Genomic DNA, 20959 nt, shown 5'->3' with positions numbered 1-20959 from the left:
AGGTCAGAACAGATGGAACATTTTGATATGTATCTTCTGTCTCTAAGTCTTATTTAGTTGATTAAATTGACTTTGGGAAAGTTAAAATCCATTTTCAATATAGATTTGTTAAGTGATACCAAATATTCTACACCCACAAGCAATTCAGGGAAATTAGAGCTCTAAGTAGGTTGAATTTGATATAAGTAATACGTCCATTTAGTTATTAATGACTTTAAATATGGATTTTACAAGGCAGTCGATGGCAGCAGAACTGTGATCAATTGTGTTGTATATAATTGGATTTTTTATGGGTATAATGCTATATTTCAGAATTAATGTAGCATTGTGTTGCTTTGTTACTCAAATTTTTTGTAAGTCAATCTTCAGAAAGCAGATACTTCAGAATTCTCTCTGTATTTCGCTTTAAAGCATTTCATTTGATGCAACCCATAAAATTAAATTGATAAATTTTTCATTATGATTTCTGCTTAGTGTAATTCTTGGGAGATGTAACAATTTAAAGCAGTGAAGAGATAAAGCAGTTTAAAAAAACTAGTATGCTTTATAAATAGCAGATAAAGATTGAAAACAAAGGCAGTGGGCAAATTATAAATCCCGCATTCAGAGCTGTGCTATCTTTAGCAGTTTGTTACTGAAATCTAACTGGGAAGTCATCTTCTTGTTTCATGTGCCTTGCTTTAATCTGTTTGTATTTCTGGAGTTTGGAACAAAATTTGATTTTCAGTAATTTTAATGGCTGAATAAGGAGTGCCATCCCTGAAAGTGCCCCTCCCCCCTCCAATATTTGCAATGGCCAATGTGGTTACTGAACTCAATGTTCTGGATAATAGGTTTCATTAGTTTTGATGCCTGAGGTAAAAAAGCAGTAGGTGGGAGTAAGAAGTGTTTTTGATGTCTAGACGTTCATTTCAGCTGTTGCTGCAATATGATACATTAAAAGGAAATATGTATCATAGCTCAGAGGAAATATGTATTCTTTGAAAGTAATTCTACTTTTAAACTGTGTAAGGCAGGGTGACCTAAATTCTAAAAGCATGAGCTTGAATTTCTTCAAGGTTTCACAATCTTTATGCTCCTCCCTACCCGATTCCAGTCTCCCTCCTCCCACTTTTTCCCCTTCAAGTAAAGTATGTCAGTTTCATTTGTCGAATTGGAAGGGGTATCTTTCCAAGATCTCTGCTGGGAAACACAAAATCATTGAAGTATATGCTGCTTTGATATTTTGCCATATTGACTTTTTTCCTGAACCTTTTATATGGTTTTTCTTTCAGAGAAGCTTATTAATTCTGCAAGGAGCCATGTTTCTCAAAGTTGAAAGAAGTTATATTACAATTTGTGAGGATTTTGAAAAATTATTTGGGCACTAAGTCATAATTATTACTATTTAAATTTTCCTTTCTGAAACACTGTTTTCTGCTCAAAGAAAAACATATAGTACTTTCACAGTTTAAATATTTGATTATTACAGTAATCCTTTACTGTATTAAAAAATGTTGAAAAACAGCGGTTTCAACAAATCCTGATTATAGCATTTACAACTTCAGTGTGATAACTTTAGTGCCAAAATAGTTTTTCTTTGTAGACAGGCAGCTGCTGTACTACTTAGTTTTCTTTTTCAGTTTTAGCTTGGCTATAATAGACCACAAAACAACAGGGGAATGTTTTAATTTAGGAATTCATTGTTTTGGTTGAATCTCGCCACTCATTTCTCGTATACGCATTTTAAGTCTTCTGGTGCTTGCTTTTCTGATAGTAACAAAGTTTTAGAAAAATTCTTCCATTACATGTAAGAAGATTTATAAATACTCTAGAGAGAGTCTTTTTAAATATGTTTTTGAATGTTCATTTATTTATTATTGAGAGAGAGCGAGAGTGAGCTTGCCCTTGCTGGTGGGGGAGGGGCAGAGACAGGAGAGACAGAGAATCACAATCAGTCTCTGTGCTGTCAGTGAGGCCAGGCCAGTGCCGGGCTCCATCCCAGGAACCTTGAGATCACGACCTGAGCTGAAATCAAGGGTGGGATGCTTAACTGCTTATCAGACTGAGCCACCCAGGCACCCCACTACTTTATGTTCTGAAAGAATTAATAAGCATTTAAATGTAAACTGGAAAGTTCAAAAGAATTAGAACAGCTTTTTTTATTGTAAAGATGGAGACAGGATACCCTGGGGAGACTGTAGGTTTCATAAAGATGGGGCCCAGCACCTGAAGGCTTTCTATAGATTTCTTGGTGGGTACTTTCCTTCCTAGCCCACCTTGGAAGGGAGAGAATCAGGTAGTGAATGCATCTTCTGTCATTTATGGAAACTTAATTTAGACTAACTAGTGTTTGGCCTCTCTCCCCCTCCCACGGCCCCACTCAGTACTTTCTGAAGAATCTAAATATCAAGCAAATGGAATGTTAGTTTAAATTTCACCTTGAGAAGAAGGTATCTCAGGGAAAAAAAAAAAAACTAGTTTAAAACGCTAAAATGTGATTTTCTCTGATTTTATCATGGAGCTGTATGAATACATGATTGCAGAAACAATTTCAGTTTTGTTTAACCGTTGAAAAAATTACTTGCAACTATGTAAGAACACATTAGTTTAAGATGCAAATTATGGATCCAAAGGGAGATTTTACTTCAGTGTCAAAGTTTGCCTTTGTAGCCAGTATTAAGAAGAGGGGACTCTTTGCAGATTATGTGATACTCTGTGTGGAAAACCCAAAAGACTCCACCAAAAACCTGCTAGAGCTGGTACATGAATTCAGCAAAGTAGCAGGATATAAAGTCAATGCACACAAATTGGTTGCAGTTCTATTCACCAATAATGAAGCAGCAGAAATAGAAATCAAGGAATCGATCCCACTCACAGTTGCACCAGAAACCTAGGAATAAACCTAACCAGAGATGTGAAAACTGTATACACTGAAAACTATAGAAAGCTTATGAAAGAAATTGAAGAAGACACACACACACAAATGGAAAAACATTCCATGCTCATGGACTAGAAGAACAAATACCGTTAAAGTGTCGATGCTACCCAAAGCAGTCTCCACATTCAGTGCAATCCCTATCAAAATAACACCAGCATTCAGAGCTAGAACAACAATCCTAAAATTTGTATGGGACCAGAAAAGACCCCGGCCAGATAGCCATAGCAATCCTGAAAAGGAAAACCAAACCTGGAGGCATCACAATTGTGGGCTTCAAGCTGTAACACAAAGCTGTAATCATGAAGACAGTATGGTACTGGCACAAGAACAGACACATAGATCAACAGAACAAAACCGAGAACCCAGAAATGGACCCACAAATGTATGGCCAACTAATCTTTGATAAAGCAAATGGTGTTGGGAATACTGGACAGTGACATGCAGAAGAATGAACCTGGACCACTTTCTTACACCACACACAAAAATAAACTCAAAATGGAAGAAAGACCTAAATGCAAGACAGGAAGCCATCGAAATTGTAGAAGAGAAAACCGGCAACAGCATCTTTGACCTTAAGCCGCAGCGACTTCTTAACACATCTCCAGAGTCAAGAGAAACAAAAGCAAAAATGAACTGTTGGGACCTCATCAAGATAAAAAGCTTCTGCACAGCGAAGGAAACAATCAGCAAAACTAAAAGGCAACTGATGGAATGGGAGAAGGTATTTTCAAATGACGTATCTGATAAAGAGTATCCAAAATCTACAAAGAAGTTATCAAACTCAACACCCAAAAAGCAATCCAGTGAAGAAATGGGCAAAAGACACGATTAGACACTTTTCCAGAGAAGACATCCAGATAGCTAACAGACACATGAAAAGATGCTCAGCATCACTCATTAGAGAAATACAAATCAAAACCACAATGAGATACCACCTCACACCTGTCAGAATCGCTAACGTTAATGACTCAGGCAACAACAGATGTTGGCCAGGATGCGGAGAAAGGGGAACAACCCTTTTGCGTTGCTGGGGGAATGCAAAGTAGTGCAGCCAGTCTGGAAAACAGTATGGAGGTTCCTCAAAAAATTAAAAATAGAACTGCTCCACAACCCACCAATTGCACTACTAGGGATTTAGCCAAAGGATACAGGAGTGCTGATTCGAAGGGGCACATGCACCCCAGTGTTTATAGCAGCACTATTGGCAATAGCCAAAGTATAGAAAGAGCCCAAATGTCCATCGACTGATGAATGGATAAAGAAGGTGTGGTGTATATCTTCAACGGAATATTACTCGGTGATGAAAAGGAATGAAATCTTGCCATTTGCAACAACTTGGATGGAACTAGAGTGTATTATGCTAGGCGAAGTAAGTCAGAGAAAGACAAATATTGTATGATTTCACTCATGTGGAATTTAAGATACAAAACAGATGAACATAAGAGAAGGGAAGCAAAAATAATATAAAAAGAGAGCGGGACAAACCATAAGAGACTCTTAAATGCAGAGAACAAACTGAGGGTTGCTCGTGGGGTGTTGGGCGGGGGAAGGGCTAAAGGGGTCAGGGGCATTCAGGAGGACACTTGTTGGGACGAGCACTAGGTGTTATATGTAAGTAATGAAACACTAAATTCTATTCCTGAAATTTAAAAAATTTCTAACCCTATGGAGAAGTGTGGTATAGTGGAAAGAGCATGGGTGTTAGTCCCCAAACTGGGACTTGAATCCTATCTTTGCCACTAATCCTCTTAACTCAGTATAAGGAGATTTCAGATTGAAGCTAAATCCAATGAAATTTGAAAGGTATGTGCTCATACGATACTAGGTCAACTGAGCACATGTTTATGAATATCTGGTATGTCGTAGTCACTGCAGCTATGCAAATAAATTGCTTATCCTTGTGGAGTTTAATTAATGGGATAATTTGTATATTTCCTGTTTATAAAAGTAGATATAAAATACACTTGATCCTGTTAGCTTCCTTTTTTTTTTTTTTTTTTATGTTTACTTATTTTTGAGAGATATATAGCACAAATAAGGGTGGGACAGAGAGACAGGAAGACACAGAATCCAGAGCAGGCTCCAGGCTGTGAGCTGTCAGCACCGAGCCTGACGTGGGGCTCGAACTCAAGAACCACGAGATCATGACCTGAGCTGAAGTCGGACTCTTAACTGACTGAGCCACCTAGGCGCCCCATCATGTTAGCTCCTTAATACATTTGACTCTAGATTCTTGAATTTATTAGTTGTGTGACCCTGGGCAAATTTTAAGATTTTTAAGCCTTGTGGCACCTGGGTGGCTCAGACGGTTAAGCGTCCGACTTCCGCTCAGGTCATGATCTCGCGGCTTGTGAGTTCGAGCCCCACGTCAGGCTCGGTGCTGACAGCTCGGAGCCTGGAGCCCGCTTCGGATTCTGTGTTCCCCCGCTCTCTCTGCCCCTCCCCCACTTGCTCTCTGTCACTCTCGCTCTCTCTTAAAAATAAATGAACTGAAAAAACAGATTTTTTAGCCTTAGTTTTCTTATTATAAAATGTAGATTAGAATAAGCTGTATTGGTCAGAATTCTTTGTTGCAAACTAGGAAAAGGAGTTGATTCACAGAATATTGAATGTTCACAGAACTGTGTGTCAGTCTTAGGCTCGGTGCTGCAGAATTGATTTGATGAGAATGTTATCAGTGTCATCACTGAGCGCTAGATGCTGCAGCAGCTCTGCTACTTGAGCACCAGAAACTTGATCTTACACCTTCTAGTTCTAGTGCTGACAGAAAGATCTCTCTGTGTAGGGGAGCCTGGTTGGCGCAGTCTGTAGAGTGGGAGACTCTTGATCTCAGGATTGTGAGTTCAAGCCCCACGTTGGGTGTAGAGATCACTTAAAAATAAAATCTTTAAAGAAAGAAAGAGAGAGAGAAAGAAAAGAAGGGAAAGAACTCTCTTTCTTCAGTGTCACTAGATCCAGAGTTGAAGGTGTGGTGTGTGAGCATCTAGTGGACTTTAGCACCTGTATCCTTGTCCATATTGCAGGAGATGAAAAGAGGAGAGAATCTGTTTCAGCTCCTTGGAGGGGCGACTATATTTGACCTCTGACTTATGAAACAGACAATTCCAAGTGATAAGAAGAAGTCGGATACTAAGTGGCTAAAGTGAATGCCACATTGCTCTTTACTCTGTCTCATGATGTGGTGAAAATGTTCTTTCTGCCACCCATTTACATATAGTGCTTGATTCAAAGCTTGACAAATAGTAAAGCCTTGACTGTAAGTTATTTATCTTGTTATTTAAAAATAAAAGACTTTTTAATATGTGATAGCTGTACTACAACGAATTCAAAGTAGTTGTTGCCTTACAGTGATTTTCAAAGTCTGTATTAGCTTATGGAGCGCATTCCTAATTTCTAGCCTGGTGCTTGAGGCATAACACACCCAAGAACTATGGGCCAGTGTGTGTTGGCCAAATATCTATTAGATTCCAAAAATGATATTCTAGATTTAACTTATGTTGGCATTTTGGAGATTCATTGAAACCTACGTTGATCTTGTTTCTGGAGATTCTGTATATGAAGTAGAAAAGAAAGTTTGGTCTGACTTCTGTTCCTTTCCACAAATATATTTGCTGTATCTAAACAGTAAATTAAAATACTACTAGCAAAATAATGCACTGTCTTTATATGTATAGTGTAACATCGATATCATTTACTAGAGGGGTAATCTTTGATTACAGTTGTTGGCTTCCAATAAATTATTGACTACTCTCGAATCTTTAATACGTAAGATGAAACTTAGATGTTCGTATGAAGTCCAAACACTGAGCCCTTTTTAATTACCTTTAGTGACTTATATTTTAAAATTTCCTGGTAAATTATAGGATAATCTGTAATTTTCTGTTGTTTCTTTAAGTAGGTTCCATGCTCAATGTGGCACTTGGACTCACAACCCTGAGATTAAGAGTCACATGCTCTGACTGAGCCAGCAGTGCACCCCATAATTTCCTGTCGCTTCTTAAGTTTTAGTGTACTTTCCTTAAACAAGAGCTTAATATAGTATGATTTGTGTTTCTTTGTGTTACTGCTTTCTTCTCTGTGTTCTATTAAATTGGTGCCTAAACTTTGTATTAATTTATGTAATATATATTTATATAATACAAAGTAAGATATGACAATTACAGTATAAAAAGTAATATTGGTAAAGGTATTTTTGAAAGTTTTCAGTATTTAAAAAATTTTTTAAAAATTTAATGTTTATTTCTCAGAGAGAGAGAGAGAGAGACAGAGACACAGAGACACAGAGGGAAAGAGAGCATGAGCAGGGGAGGCGCAGAGAGAGAGGGAGACACAGAATCTGAAGCAGGCTCCAGGCTCCAAGTTGTCAGCACACAGCCCACCATGGGGCTTGAGCCCATGAGCTGCAAGATCATGACCTGAGCCAAAGTCGGACGTCCAACTGACTGAGCCACCCAGGCGCCCCAGTGTTTAAAAATTTTTAGAGAAACGTTTTAGAGAAATATTTTTGTTCTCTTTGTATTATTTGCAGTATTTAATACGAAGTACATAATATAATTTATATTGTATTGTGTGGATGGACCACTTTGGTCTGTGGTCTCTTGTGGGTGAAATGGTTTTGTGTGTGTGTGTGTGTGTGTGTGTGTGTAATATTTATTTATTTTTGTGAGAGAGAGAGAGAGAGAGAGAGAGAGAGAATTTGAGCATGGGAATGGCAGAGAGAGAATCCCAAGCAAGCTCCAACTCCTTGCTGTCAGCTCGGAACCCATTGCCGGGCTCGTTCTCATGAGTTGTGGGATCATGACCTGAGCCCAAATCAAGAGTTGGACATTTATCCGACTGAGCAGAGTAGGAGTCCTTCTGATTCACACCCTGTTCTCATCTTCCACATTAAAAATATAAAAAGTAATGGAAGTATATTCATAATAGCTTAGGTTCAGAAGGCTTGCTCAACAGTAAAATGGGTTTATGTAGAGCAGTAAAAGATTGTATAGCTCTACGTGTTTTTCCAAATGTACACAGTTATGTAACCACCACCGCAATCAAGATGTAAGATAGTTCCATGATCTCCTAAATTTCCCATGTCCCTTTGTTATCAGCCACTCCCATTCCAACGATGGGAATGGGAATCCACTGAGCAGTTTGCATTACCTTAAATTTGCCTTTGCAAGAATGCCATATGAACGAATCATAAAGCATGTGGCTTTTATTATGATGGCCTTTTTCACTTTGTATAATGACATTCATCCATGTTTTGAGTGTAGCAACAGTTCTTTTTATTTTGGAATAGTATCCCAGCGTGTGGAGTATCTACTCTTTGTTCTTTCCAGTGGAGGGACTTTTGGGTGGTTTCCAGTTCCTGGCATTATTTTGGGGTAGGGGGGGGGAAAGACACATACAAACATTTGCTACAGTTTTTCATGTGGACACAGTTCTTACTCTGCTTGAAAATATATATATATATATATAAAAATGTATATATGTATGAGTGTGTGTGTGTGCGTGCGCGCGCGCACACACACACACACACACACACACACACACACACACCCCTACGATGGGTATTGTTGGTCTGCATGGCAAATATGTGTTTCACTTCAGAAAATATTGCCAAAGTCAGCTTTTCCAATGTGGCTGTACTATGTTTGCATTCCTTTCAGCAGTAGATGAGCATTACAGTTGCTGTGTATGCTTGCTAGCATGTAGTACTCAGTTTTTCTTTTAAGCCATTCTGATGGATGATATTTTATTGTGATTTTAATTTTCATCTCCTTAATAATTGGTGATGTTTCAAGCACCTTTTCATGTTTTTATTTGCCATTTATATACCTTTTTCGGTGAAGCTCTGTTCAGATCTATTGTCCATTAAACTTTTTTTTCCCCTCCCTTAGTGTTGAGTTTTGATAGTTTTAAAACAGAAGAGCATATTGTAAATACAAGTTCTTGTCTGATATATGATTTGTGACTGCTTATCCCTCGTTTGTGGCTTGTCTTTTCTGTAGCTTAACATAACTTTTACATGTGTTTTGAAGAGTAGAGGTCTTCATTTTGATGAAGTCCTGGTTAACAGTTTTGCATTATGGACCATGCTTTTGGTGTCATATCTAAGAAATCTTTGCTAACCTAAGCTTATATAAAGTTTCTCCTATGTTTTTGAAATTTTATAATTTTAGGTTTTGCAATATTGGGTTAATTTTTCTTCTTCTAAAATTTGTTTTATTTTTAACTTTTTAAAAAATGCTTATTTTTGAGAGAGAGAGAGGGAGACACACAATCCAAAGCAGGCTCCAAGCTCTGAGTCGAAGTCAGATACTTAACCTACTGAGCCACCTCAGCACCGCGTTGAATTTTTCTAAGTGGTGTGAGGTAGAGTTTGAAGCTTTTGTTTTGTTTTGTTTTGCATAAGGATATTCATTTATTTCAGCACCATTTGTTGAAAAGACTGTCCTTTCTCCACTGAATTGCCTTTGCGTCTTTTTTGGAAATCAATTGACAGTATATTTGCGGGTCTATTTCTGGACTCTTTATTCTGTTGATCTATATATCTGACTTTTCTCTAGTACTATGCTATGTTGTCACTTCTAGTTTTTTAGTAAATCTAGAAATCAGGTGGTGTAAGTCTCCCAACTATATTTTTCTTTTACCATATTATTTTGGTGGTTCTAGTTCCTTTGCTTTGTCATAGAAATATGTAGACTTGGCATCTCCTTGTGTAAAAAGTCCTGCAGAGATTTTTGATTAGAACCGAGTTGACTCTCTAGATTTGTTTAGTTGACTCTCTAGATCTAATATTGATAACAATAGTAACTTTTTCAGTCCATGATCAATGTATACCTTTGCATTTATTTATGTCTTTTTGATTTCTTTTATCAGTATCGTAGTTTTTAGCGTATAATTCTTGCACATAATTTGTAAGTTTTATATCCAAGAGTTTCGTGGGTTTGGGTGCTATTGTAAATGATAATTAAAAATGTAATTTCTTATTCATTAAAGTATATAGAAATAGGATTTTTAAAATTTCTGTTGACCCTAGTATACTGTGAACTAACTAAATTCAGTTTTAGATCTAGTAACTATTTGTTGTTGTTGTTGCTGATTCTGTGGGATTTTCAAACAGTCATGTCATCTATGAATAGAGATACTTACTTCTTCTATTTGAATTAGTATGATTGGTATTTTTTTTTCTTGCCTTATCGTATTGGCTGACACCTCCTCTAAAGCTGGAAAAAGAGTGGTGACGGCAGACATCCTTGCCTTGTTCTTGATATTAGGGGGAAAATATTCAGTCTTTTAACATTAAGTATGATGTTAATTGTAGGTCTTCTGTAAGTGTTCTTTTAAGAATTTTTTCAAAGGAAAAAAATCAGCTCTATAGTCTGTTTTAAAATTGTTGAAATCAGGGGCGCCTGGGTGGCTCAGTCGGTTAAGCGTTCGACTTCGGCTCAGGTCATGATCTCACAGTCCGTGGGTTCGAGCCCCGCGTCGGGCTCTGTGCTGACAGCTCAGAGCCTGGAGCCTGTTTCGGATTCTGTGTCTCCCTCTCTCTCTGCCCCTCCCCTATTCATGCTCTGTCTCTCTCTGTCTGAAAAATAAATAAATGTTAAAAAAAAATTAAAATTGTTGAAATCACAATAAAATTATAATGGTATCTTACCATTGTGGTGTAGTTGGCATTGCTCAAACTTGTTTAGTATTCCACCTTGCATGACATAACATTTAAACACTTAAGCACTTAAATATTTCAGTTAAAATATTTCAGGACTATTTGAGGAAGAAATAGAGAGTTACGGTTGTTTGAAAACTTTCGCATCTTCTGTTAAGGTCCAAGTAGCATCAACATTAAAAAATGGTATCATGAGGTGGCAATAAGAATAGATAGAATATGAAGTGTTCTATATGATACCTGTTTTTTTTCAGTGAGTTATTGCATGTTCAAAGGAGATGAGCTGTTATAGATTAAGGAGAATTAAGAGATATAACATGAAAGGCAATTTATAGACCTTGCTTAGGTTCTGATTTGTTGTATACCAAAGTATGTTCTTATCTTTAAAGTATATCAAGAAAAACAAAAAGAAAGCAAGGTGGTTGAAACAGATGACACAATGTTGATAATAATTGGTTTAAGAATTTACGGGGGCCTGTTAAAGTGTATTTGAAGATTTTGATTAACTTTTTTTTAACAACATACAGAATAGCTGTCACCAACTTGGAAGAAAATCTTGGAAAAAAGATGCAACTCTTTCACAAATGCTACATCACCAGCACTCTTTATGACGCAAAAGACTATTATATAGAAAACACTAACTGACATTAGTGACTGATGGAAAATGTGATTCAGAAGAGTTACACTTTGAATGCTGATGAAGTTTTAGGAATTTTTTTAAAAGTTTATTTATTTTGAGAGAGGGAGAGAGAGACAGAAAGAAAGAAAAAGAAAATACTCCAAGCAGGCCCCATGCTGTAAGCATGAAGCCCAACATGGGGCTCAATCCCACGAACTTTGAGATCATGACCTCAGTGGCAATCAAGAGTTGGACACTCAACCGACTGAGCTACTCAGGCGCCCCAAGTTTTAGGAATTTCTAACCTTTTTTCTTTTCTCTTCAGCTTATATTATCCGTTTTATGTATGTACAGTAATGATATTGAAAAAAAAATGTCAATCTAAAGGAGCACTTTAAATAATTGCAAATTAAGAATCCTAAGTGATTAGAGCCATGTTATAGTTTAATTAGGAGCTTACCCCACCACCTTTAGCGATATATAAAATAATGATGCATCTGAAAATTGATGGTGTTGGGGTGTCTGGGTGGCTCAGTCAGTTAAGTGTCCGACTTAGGTTCAGGTCATTATCTCTCAGTTCGTGGGTCTGAGCCCCGCGTGGAGCTCTGTGCTGATAGTTGGGAGCCTGGCGCCTACTTCAGATTTTGTGACTCCCTCTCTCTCTGCCTCGCCCCTGCTTGCACTGTCTTTCTCTCTCAAAAACATTAAAAAAAATTGATGGTGTCTTAGAATCAATGAGACACATAAGGAAGGAAAAGCAAATTAATATGTGTTGTTCATTTTATTGAAATGTTAGCTCTCTTTCTCACCCAGGAAAAGCTCTACCCAGAAGATAGATGTGTGAGAACACAGATCTATAAAGAATCCACTTTCAGAGGATTGTAGAAAGCTGTTGGTTGTTTTGTCCTGACCAGAAGTAGTCTGTTGCTAGTGGAACATTTGTTTATTTGCTGTACTTTATTTCCGTTTCTCTTGTGATGAATAATAAAATGTTTCTGACAGAGGTGGCTTTGGGAAAATTTGGTAAATCATGGTTAGCCACATAGGAAAATAAAAACCTGACGTACCAAAAAAAAAACCCAAACAAACCCAGTTTTATAATTAAAAAAAAGTGCTATCAATGAGCCCCATGAATGTAAATACACTTTTTCTAATTCTGTGTGATTGGAGAATATGGAGATGGATTTCGAGATGTCTCTTGGTGTGGTAAAAGCATTACAAATGCATGTGGACTTAGCGTGTATTTTAATTCTCTGTCAGAATTTTCTCTGGTGAGTGCTTTTGTCAAGATAACGAGTAAGAGAGAGAGAGAATTTTCTTCTGCAAATGTGGTTTCCATCCTTCCAATTTTTTGCTATCTTGAACTGAACTAATATAATTTAAAAGGAAATTAACTGTCTTCTCTAGGGCGTTTTATATCCTTTTATATATGAAAAGAATGTTAGGAATGCATGGGGCATTGTTAGTCTGTTGGATTCTCTTGGTGTTAGAGTTACTTGGGGCTTAGTGTTATAATATATTTCAAAGGCAAATATGATACTTCCCCAAATGTCCGACATTAATGAAATTATGAGTTTAGGAAATAAATTTGATCTTATATTAAGATTTAATTTCCTGGCATTTTTCCTAAAGTCATGTCCTTAAAATCCTATTAAGAGACCGCCTTTAGAACAGTTAAAGAAAGAAAAAAATTTTTAAAGAAATTAGAACGATTTGAATGCTTTGAATGATTTCAAATTTTGAAAAATTGGGTTGGAATGACCTTTACCGGAGAGGAGTTGTACTATGCTTACATTCCAAAGACTTTAAAATTGAAACATGTTATTTCCTCCTGTACATAGGTATTTTATGACTTTTGGCAAGCGTTTAAGTTCCTTTCTCTGTTTCAGTTTGAGATCATCTAAATGAATTCATTAACTTTGCTTTAGAAAAATGTCTTAAAAGTTTATTTTTATTTGGATGTCCTACTTACTGGTTCAATTTTTTGTTTTGTTTTGCTTTTTTCAGTTGTGGAAGAAGGACTCTGGGAAAATGGCCTTTCCTATGAATGTCGGACACTGCTCTTCAAAGCGATCCACAATCTGTTAGAAAGGTGAGAGAAGGAACAGCATCACAGTTGTTTTGAGACACCCAAGTGTAATGCTGTATATTCGTAGGTTTTCCTGTTAGGTCCCAAAATGCTTTTGTATGCAGTTTTATAAAGATAAAATTATATAAATCTCATTTCTTTCATGTTGATATAATTGCAACTTTAGAGAAGTTTCAGGAATAGCACAAAGAACTTCATATATCCTTTACTAGGTTTTTCTTTTATCCAGTTTGCTTTATAGTTCGTGCGATTGCTTGCCCTCTTACTCCTAATGTGTGTGTGTATTTTAAATTTATTTTCCGAACCACTCGATAGTCACATGTACACTTGAAATTGTTCTTTCTTTAACCTCTAAGTGTTTATGTGTACATTTCCTAAAGACCAGGGATATCCTCACATGTGAGCACTGTACAACTATGAAAATGAGGAAATCTAACGTTGATAAAATGCCATTATTTAATATGTAATTCAGCTCAAACTTTATCACTGTCCCTGTTAGGTCCTTGATATCTTAAGCCGTCTTCCCCCAAGATCCAATCCATGATCATACATTTTAGTTTTCCTGTCTCTTCAAACCTAGAAGTGTTCCTTAGCCGTCCTTTTTCTTTCTTGACATTGACATTTTGAATGAGTTCAGATCATATATTTTATATAATGTCCCTCAATTTCAGATAGTTTCTTCATGATTATATTTAGGTTATGCATTTTGTAGTGATAGTGTAGACATGATGTCATGTCCCCAGTATATCAAAGCAGGAGGTCTGTGATTTCAAGGCCAGTGGTATTAACATTGTTGATCAACTTGTTTGAGGTGGTATTCCATCACATTTCTACACTGTGTATTAGTAAGTACTTGTTAACTGCGATCATTGTTAATTTTGTAATAAGTAATTTGTGGCCACATACAATGAGTTATCACATTTGATAACTTATCCTGTTATCACATTTGGTCTTGTGTTTTATCATCTGTTGTCTAAATTGGTCAGTACTGTTACAGCTATAGTGTTAATTCAAATGCCACCACTCCTTCTACTTTTATTATTGGACATTCTTTTGTAAGGAAGAGCTTTTCATTTTCTTAAATGTACATGTGTTCTTATGTTTTTATCTCCCTTTTTAGCTATATAAATTTGGAGGAATGGATTTCTGTTTTATTCCATGGATTATAATTCATTACTATCATTGTTTATTTAGATGTGTAAGTCCTTCCAGATTTGGCCAGGGGAAGCCCCTTCATGATGGCTTTTATAGCTTTTTGACCTGTTGTCATTGTTCAAGCACCTCCTTACTTTACGGCATAACAGTATGTTCCGGGCTTAGGATAGTGTCTTAAGGGGAAAAATAGATGACAAAGAATGGGTTAATTAAGAACTTCCATAGGAAAACTTTTTCACTTCTCTTCCTGAGTCTTTATGTAGTACTGTCAGATGATCAGAGCTGAAGGGACGTTCTGGTACTATTCAGTTCCTTATACAAGCTGCTGGTTAGGGTAGTGTCACCACAGTTGTCAGTGCTTAGGGTTCTAAGCCGGGGTCGATAAGTTGTCACCGTTTAGGTCACTCAGAAAGACCTTTCCCACCAAGTTTATCTCTTTTTCATTCTGAACTTCAGTTCCTACCTCTGTGCTTTGGAGTGGGCCTAGAGGCCAGCCATCTGTTACTAAGGCAGTAGTATATTTTTGAAGCATTGATTTTTGAGAGTTGAATGCTCCTAAATAATTAAAGTATTTGGTAATTCTCTCTCCCACTGCAAAACCAACCAAACACACACACAAAGTCCCTTCAGGAAAATGTGGAAACTTTACTGTTTCTGAAATACGCTGTAGTGAAGCTCTTACTGTCTGTATTATAATTAATGCATCTTTAAACAGTCTTTTAAATGTATGTTTTTAATGTATATGGAACAAAATACGTACTTTAAAAAAATAGCTCGCTCTGTTATTTTAATATCCTAATTTAGTTTTTTTTAGAAAAATTAATTTTTAATTTTTCAGTCTTTGTGCTTTAAATGGTTGGGAGAAAATGAGAAGAACAGAAAAACTGGGAGAGAAGAGAAATGCAGATAATTCATTTATTCTTGCTCATGAATTCTAAATTTGTGATAAAAACTGAACTCCAGGTCAAATTGAATTATTATTTGATAGGAAAGTTCATTGGGGCTCCTGGGTGGCTCAGTTGGTTGCGTGTCTGAGTTCCACTCAGGTCATGAGCTCGTAATCTATGAGTTCAAGCCCCGTGTTGGGCTCTGTGCTGACAGCTTGGAGCCTGGAGCCTGCTTCGGATTCTGTCTCTATCTCTCTCTGCCCCTCTCTCTTTCTCTCTCTCTCTCTCTCTCTCTCTCTCAAATAAAATAATAAAACAGGAAAGTTCATTGTGACATACTGCATACAATAAAGCTTTGGATAGTTCTAAATGACTTTGGGTTAGACTTTGGTTTGATTTCACATTCTGTTACTTGGGCAGTTACCCTAACCTCACTAAGCCTTAGTAAACACCCTTTAAATTAAGTATAGGATACTCTGCACCTTGAGTTTTTGTTAGATGATGTATATGATGTGTGCCGCATAATACTTGGCTTATTGTTGCTGTTCAATAATTGGTTTCCCCATAGGTTTATTATTTTGCATATTTTGATGTTAATCCTCTTGTAAGACTTTATTTGAAATAAAACTGTTTGTTTTAGAAAATAATTAATAATGAAGCTGTTTAGCTCCCTTTCTACAGTTAGAATGGACAAGTTGAGATTTTTTTGAAAAACTGTTATAATTCTTTTATCTTTCAAAATAATGTTCTCTTTTCACCAAACGTTAAGTAACTATTGTATGAGTGAGAATTACCCTGCTCATGAAGCAAGGACACGTTTTAAATGGTGGCTTCTAATTAGCTCTCTTTATCCATTGTCAACAGAAACTGGGTTGGCTAACACATGCTTGCCTTTTTGTTCATCCCTAACTTAGACCATTTGCTTTAACTTGCTTATCTGTTTACAACCTAAATGTATTGAAATGCAGTTTTACTATCTTATTCCTGGCAATTTTCTGTCATGTCTTTTCACTTCTATTCAGATAGATATGGACTGGGTTTCCCACTGTGGACGTTTTGAATTTCTAGCATGAAAGCCAGAATTGAGGTTATTGAAGTAGATCATCAAGGAATGTATCACCTGTAGGGTATTTGTGCTTCCCCAATGAATTTTTTCTTAGTTTGCATGTTCACAGAGCTTGCACTAGTGATTTATTATTTCTGCTTTTTGTATTTTTAAGTGTACCCATTTGTTTAATTAAAAAAAGAATTCCATTAACTACTTTGAGAAGATCTTACTTATAGCTAAGTGGGAGTCATACAGATTGATCTTTTTTCCAAAAGGCAGCAGTTGGCTGGTGTATACAGAACGATGAGTTTCTGCAGTAATTATTAAAAATAATTTCACTGAAGAAATTAAGGTAACATTGTAAACTTCACACAGAATAAGATAATTTCATTTTAATTGCTATTGATTGGTGCTGAGGTAATACTGTATTGATGCTGTGTAGAATGTTTTAAATTCTAAGGTAATATGACTTCACATACTTTACCTTTCTTCATTCCTCACTCATTTTATCATACTCATTCCTCCTGTAGCTCTTCAATGTTTGTGCATATTGCATTGTATGTGTCTAGCTAGTGTCATCTGTTTCTTAAAAAAAAACTAAAACAACAAACTTCACCGTTGCTTACTCAAGAGCGTTTTCCTTCAAGGTGTCAGATAGAAGCTAACATATCTGGCTATAATATTCTTTGCAGGGACATACATTGCTGTAAGTCCATTTCTTCATTGTCTTTAGAGATGGAAGATATTTTATATCTCTGTTCTGCCAAGTGAATTAATATATGGCAAATGACAAGCTTGCAGAGAGCCCTTGTTCTTTACGTATAAGATGGTGAAGGATTGTTTTGCTCAGCATAGTACCTTTCTCATTATGAGAGCTCAATAAATGGCTAACTGCTGTTAATATTAGCAAATAGAATGATCAGTACTACTGTTTTCAGAGTTGGACACAGCATTAAAAGTCTGTTAGCCTGTTTACTCAGATAATTCTAGAATCCCATTCTAAAATATCCTTTTTATGTAGTCAGCCATCCTTTCCTTGAAAACCTCTAGTTATGTGAACCCAGCTTTCCAAAAGACTTCTTTTCATCTTCAGAGGGATGTTAGAAAGTTCAGTTAGTTAGATGCTAGAAAGTTCATTGTCAGAAAGTCTCCTATGCTGAGCAGAAATCCATCTCCCCGTAATCGTTGAAAAAAATCTTACTCTTTGAGATTCATTTATAATTCATCCAATCCTACTTCCATGTGGTGCCCTGTTTCATATCCTTGTACCCTGAGTTTTTGTTTGGGTGGTTTATGGTTCTTATCATATAATATTGGATACCCCCTGCCCCCCCCTTCCAGTTATCCCTCTAGTCAGTCCCATTCTCTTCATTTTGACTGCCATTGGCTTACTTGAAGATCATTTAAGTGTTTCATGAAATTTTGCAGTGGCAAAATTCTGTAGTCAGGTTAGGCTCCGTTATGGTGCAGTAACAGAAAACCTGAAAGAGTGTACTCTCTTACATCAGTTGACATTTATTTCTTGCTCATACTGCTTGCCCATTGTGAGTCCTTTACTGGGAACCCTCCTTGTATCCTCTTCCCTCCAGTTGGGAATCATGCAGATGGGACAGTCCTGTCAAAGACTTGCTGGGCTCCTGATGGAGCGCAAAGAGCAATGGCAAAATATGTAATAGCCCATTTAAGACTCTGTGTAGGGGTGGTGTATGCCATTTCTGCTCACGTTGCATTGGCTGAGAAATGTGCCACCAAGCTGAAAGTCAAATGAATGAGAAAGTATTTATTATCCATCTGTAGGACGTACCCCAGTCATATGGCCAAACTTGATGTTAATGGGACAGTGCATATTTGGGAAAAGGATACAATCTTTTCAGAAAAACATAGCAAGCTACCATACCTATTAATTGAAGTCTTTTCCTTTCTTGTAATCTGTCCTCCAAACTGGCATCGGTTCCATTACTGAAATACAGATATGTTTCTAAAACACAATTATGCGTGTATTTATACACATTTTGTTAAACTTTGAATCATATTGCCCTCTTTTGGTATATTCTTCAGTTGTGATTTTTTTAGTCAAAATTTCAGTATCTGAAAGTGTTGGGCCTTTGAGGTCGTATAGTTTTAGAGGATCCGGTCATGAATATTTTTTCTCTCCTCTGAGACAGTAAGTGTGCTTATTGTTTTCCTAAATGATCAATTATCCCTTTTTGGCAACATACCTGGAATTAATTTTGTTTTTACTTATATAGATTCTCTGCTGATTTTCTGTCCTTTTTGATAATGTCCTTGTTCAGATTGTTTTTCATCGGTCTTTGGAGTTTAGTGAGATTTTATTATGTACAGACAGTGAACTTCTCAAAGGTTACATTTTGTATTTCAAGTTTAGGCTGATTTACACTCCTCACTTATGGAGAAAGACGTTGACTGTGAAGAGATTATGGAAAACTAGAACCTGCAATCTTTTCCAGTAGTTTCTTCATTTGGCATTTTTAATAGTGCAGATTTAGTGGCTGTTACTCTTATGTTATTGTAATTGGTATAGCTTTCATAGTACAGTACATCCATCTTACCTGACGCTATCTGAATGAAGTCAAACATTGGGTTGAAGAGCTGTTAAAAAAAAAGCCAGGAAATGTGTGCCATTCATCTTACTCAGTTTTAGTACTGCTTACCCAGTTCAGTACTTAGTGATTTGCATCATATATGAGACTTAAAAAAATCTTACTTTTGTAGCTTCTAGAAATGCTTAAAATGTCTGGCATAATGCTATCAAATGTGGTAGTATATTTTAATTTTAATTGTCTTAAGTTTTTAGAATCAAACTCATAAGCTGATTTTGATGGAAAGGTACTTTTTTTCTCTAAAGTGCAAATCATTGCTTTGCACACAATAGATCACATGGGTCTTTTGAGGCTGTTAAGCTCTATCCTGTCCATACTTACTTAGGGAGACTTATTTGACATTTGTAAACCCTAATGTCCCTTCAGAGGAGTCCACTGGTGCTGTTTTCCTAATGGATTGCCACCATAGTCACCCCAAGGTAGTTTATAACTACCTTCTAGAATTGCCTTTGACCCAGGCTTTTTGGTTTACCAGGAGTTGGTGTTTAGAGTGAAGATAGTCATTTAGAAAAGTACAGTAAAAATAACATGAAGGAAGTTGGATTATAATTGTGATAGCAATAGCATTATATTTGTATATTACTAGCTTTCAATGTCCTGTGGTATTGTGATTTAGTAGAGGTAATTATCAGAGGGTACATGAGCACTGTCCTTGGATATGCTGATTCTAGGGTTTCAACATAATAAATATATTCACTGGAGCATGGTGTTGGGTACAGGCCTAGATGAAGAAATGGTGATAGAATTTGCAATATTGAGAGTCCTTGGGTATAGTGCGGTAACATAGCAGGAAATGAGCAATCCATAAATTCCTATTTTATTGAGTTGTGGCAGTGTGCAGTTCTCTAAAGGAAGTAGGAAAAGGAGTCTTTAGATCTAAGGGCCATATGCTTTTAAAGGAAGAATTGCTGTAGACATGACAGACACAAGTGAGTAAAAGCATGTATCTGTTTGTAAATGTCTAGAGAGAAACACATTCACCCTGAGACCAATCAGTTGATCTATTTAATACTTTTAGGACAGAGAATGGATTAAGACTGTTTAAAAAATTATTTCAGGTGGGGCGAGGCCTATGAAATGCCTAACTTTTACAGAGATTTTGGAGAGGATGGGAAAGATCGGGTGTGCTTGGCCAGGGGAGCCAGCTACCCACTAGGACACAGTAGGAACCTGAAATAATGAAGATAGAAGGGATCAGTTGAAAAAGATTTCTTCAGCTTCTAAATTATGTGAATTTCTTCTATTTGGTTGGGAACTGGGAGCAATTTCTAGGAAGGAGACTAGTTGCTAGGAAGGGGAACTATTTTTTTTTTTTGCGTATATGTTTGATATAGATTGGAGTGGTGAAGTAAATAAAGGCTTTGATGCTGGTAAGGAATTTCTTTTATGAAATTCTATAAAATTTAGTCTATCTGAGCAGCTGTGTAACTAGATGATAACACTAAAGTGCACTTTGATTCCGGGTGTGGTAGAGAAACACTGTCCTTGAACTTTTTTTGTTTTTAAAGTAAGCTCTGTGCCCAGCGCAGAGCCCAATGTGGGGCTTGAACTCATGACCCTGAGATCAAGACCTGAGCTGAAATTAAGAGTTGGATGCTTCATGGACTGAGCTACCCAGGCACCCCATCCTTGAACTTTTTTTAATCTTTGAAAACTGTGGCTCCTGCATAGTTTCAGGTGTGCTGAAGGAGCCAGAGCCAGTGGGGGCTCCCTTCTAAACCTTCCAACAGTTCCATTTGGGAAATAGTTTGCTGAGTTAGGCTGTGGCTGCTGCTGCTGTGGCTCTTATAATCTTATTTCAGGTCTGCCATGGTTTTGCGATTAGAAATTGGGTCTTGGGGTGCCTGGGTGGCTCTGTTGGTTAAGTGTCCGACTTCGACTCAGGTCATGATCTTGTGGTTTGTGAGTTCAAGCCCCCCGTCGGGCTCTGGGCTGACAGCTTGGAGCCTGGAGCCTGCTT

General features: G+C 36.9%; 1 protein-coding gene across 2 annotated transcripts in view; it reads left to right on the top strand.

Annotated features, from left to right (window-relative positions):
• The window catches only part of MED13L (mediator complex subunit 13L), a 301950-nt gene that overhangs the window by 145213 nt on the left and 135778 nt on the right, over nucleotides 1–20959 (top strand). For both annotated transcript variants that reach the window (XM_027044335.2, XM_027044334.2), the window contains exon 3: nucleotides 13207–13291. In XM_027044335.2, the coding sequence (XP_026900136.2) occupies nucleotides 13207–13291 (85 nt within the window). The remainder of the gene's footprint in view (nucleotides 1–13206; nucleotides 13292–20959) is intronic.

The sequence above is a fragment of the Acinonyx jubatus genome, chromosome D3, assembly GCF_027475565.1.
Source record: "Acinonyx jubatus isolate Ajub_Pintada_27869175 chromosome D3, VMU_Ajub_asm_v1.0, whole genome shotgun sequence".
In the NCBI taxonomy this organism is placed as follows: domain Eukaryota; kingdom Metazoa; phylum Chordata; class Mammalia; order Carnivora; family Felidae; genus Acinonyx; species Acinonyx jubatus.
The sequence above is the reverse complement of the archived record's forward strand: the minus strand, read 5'-3'. Positions and strand labels throughout refer to the sequence as shown.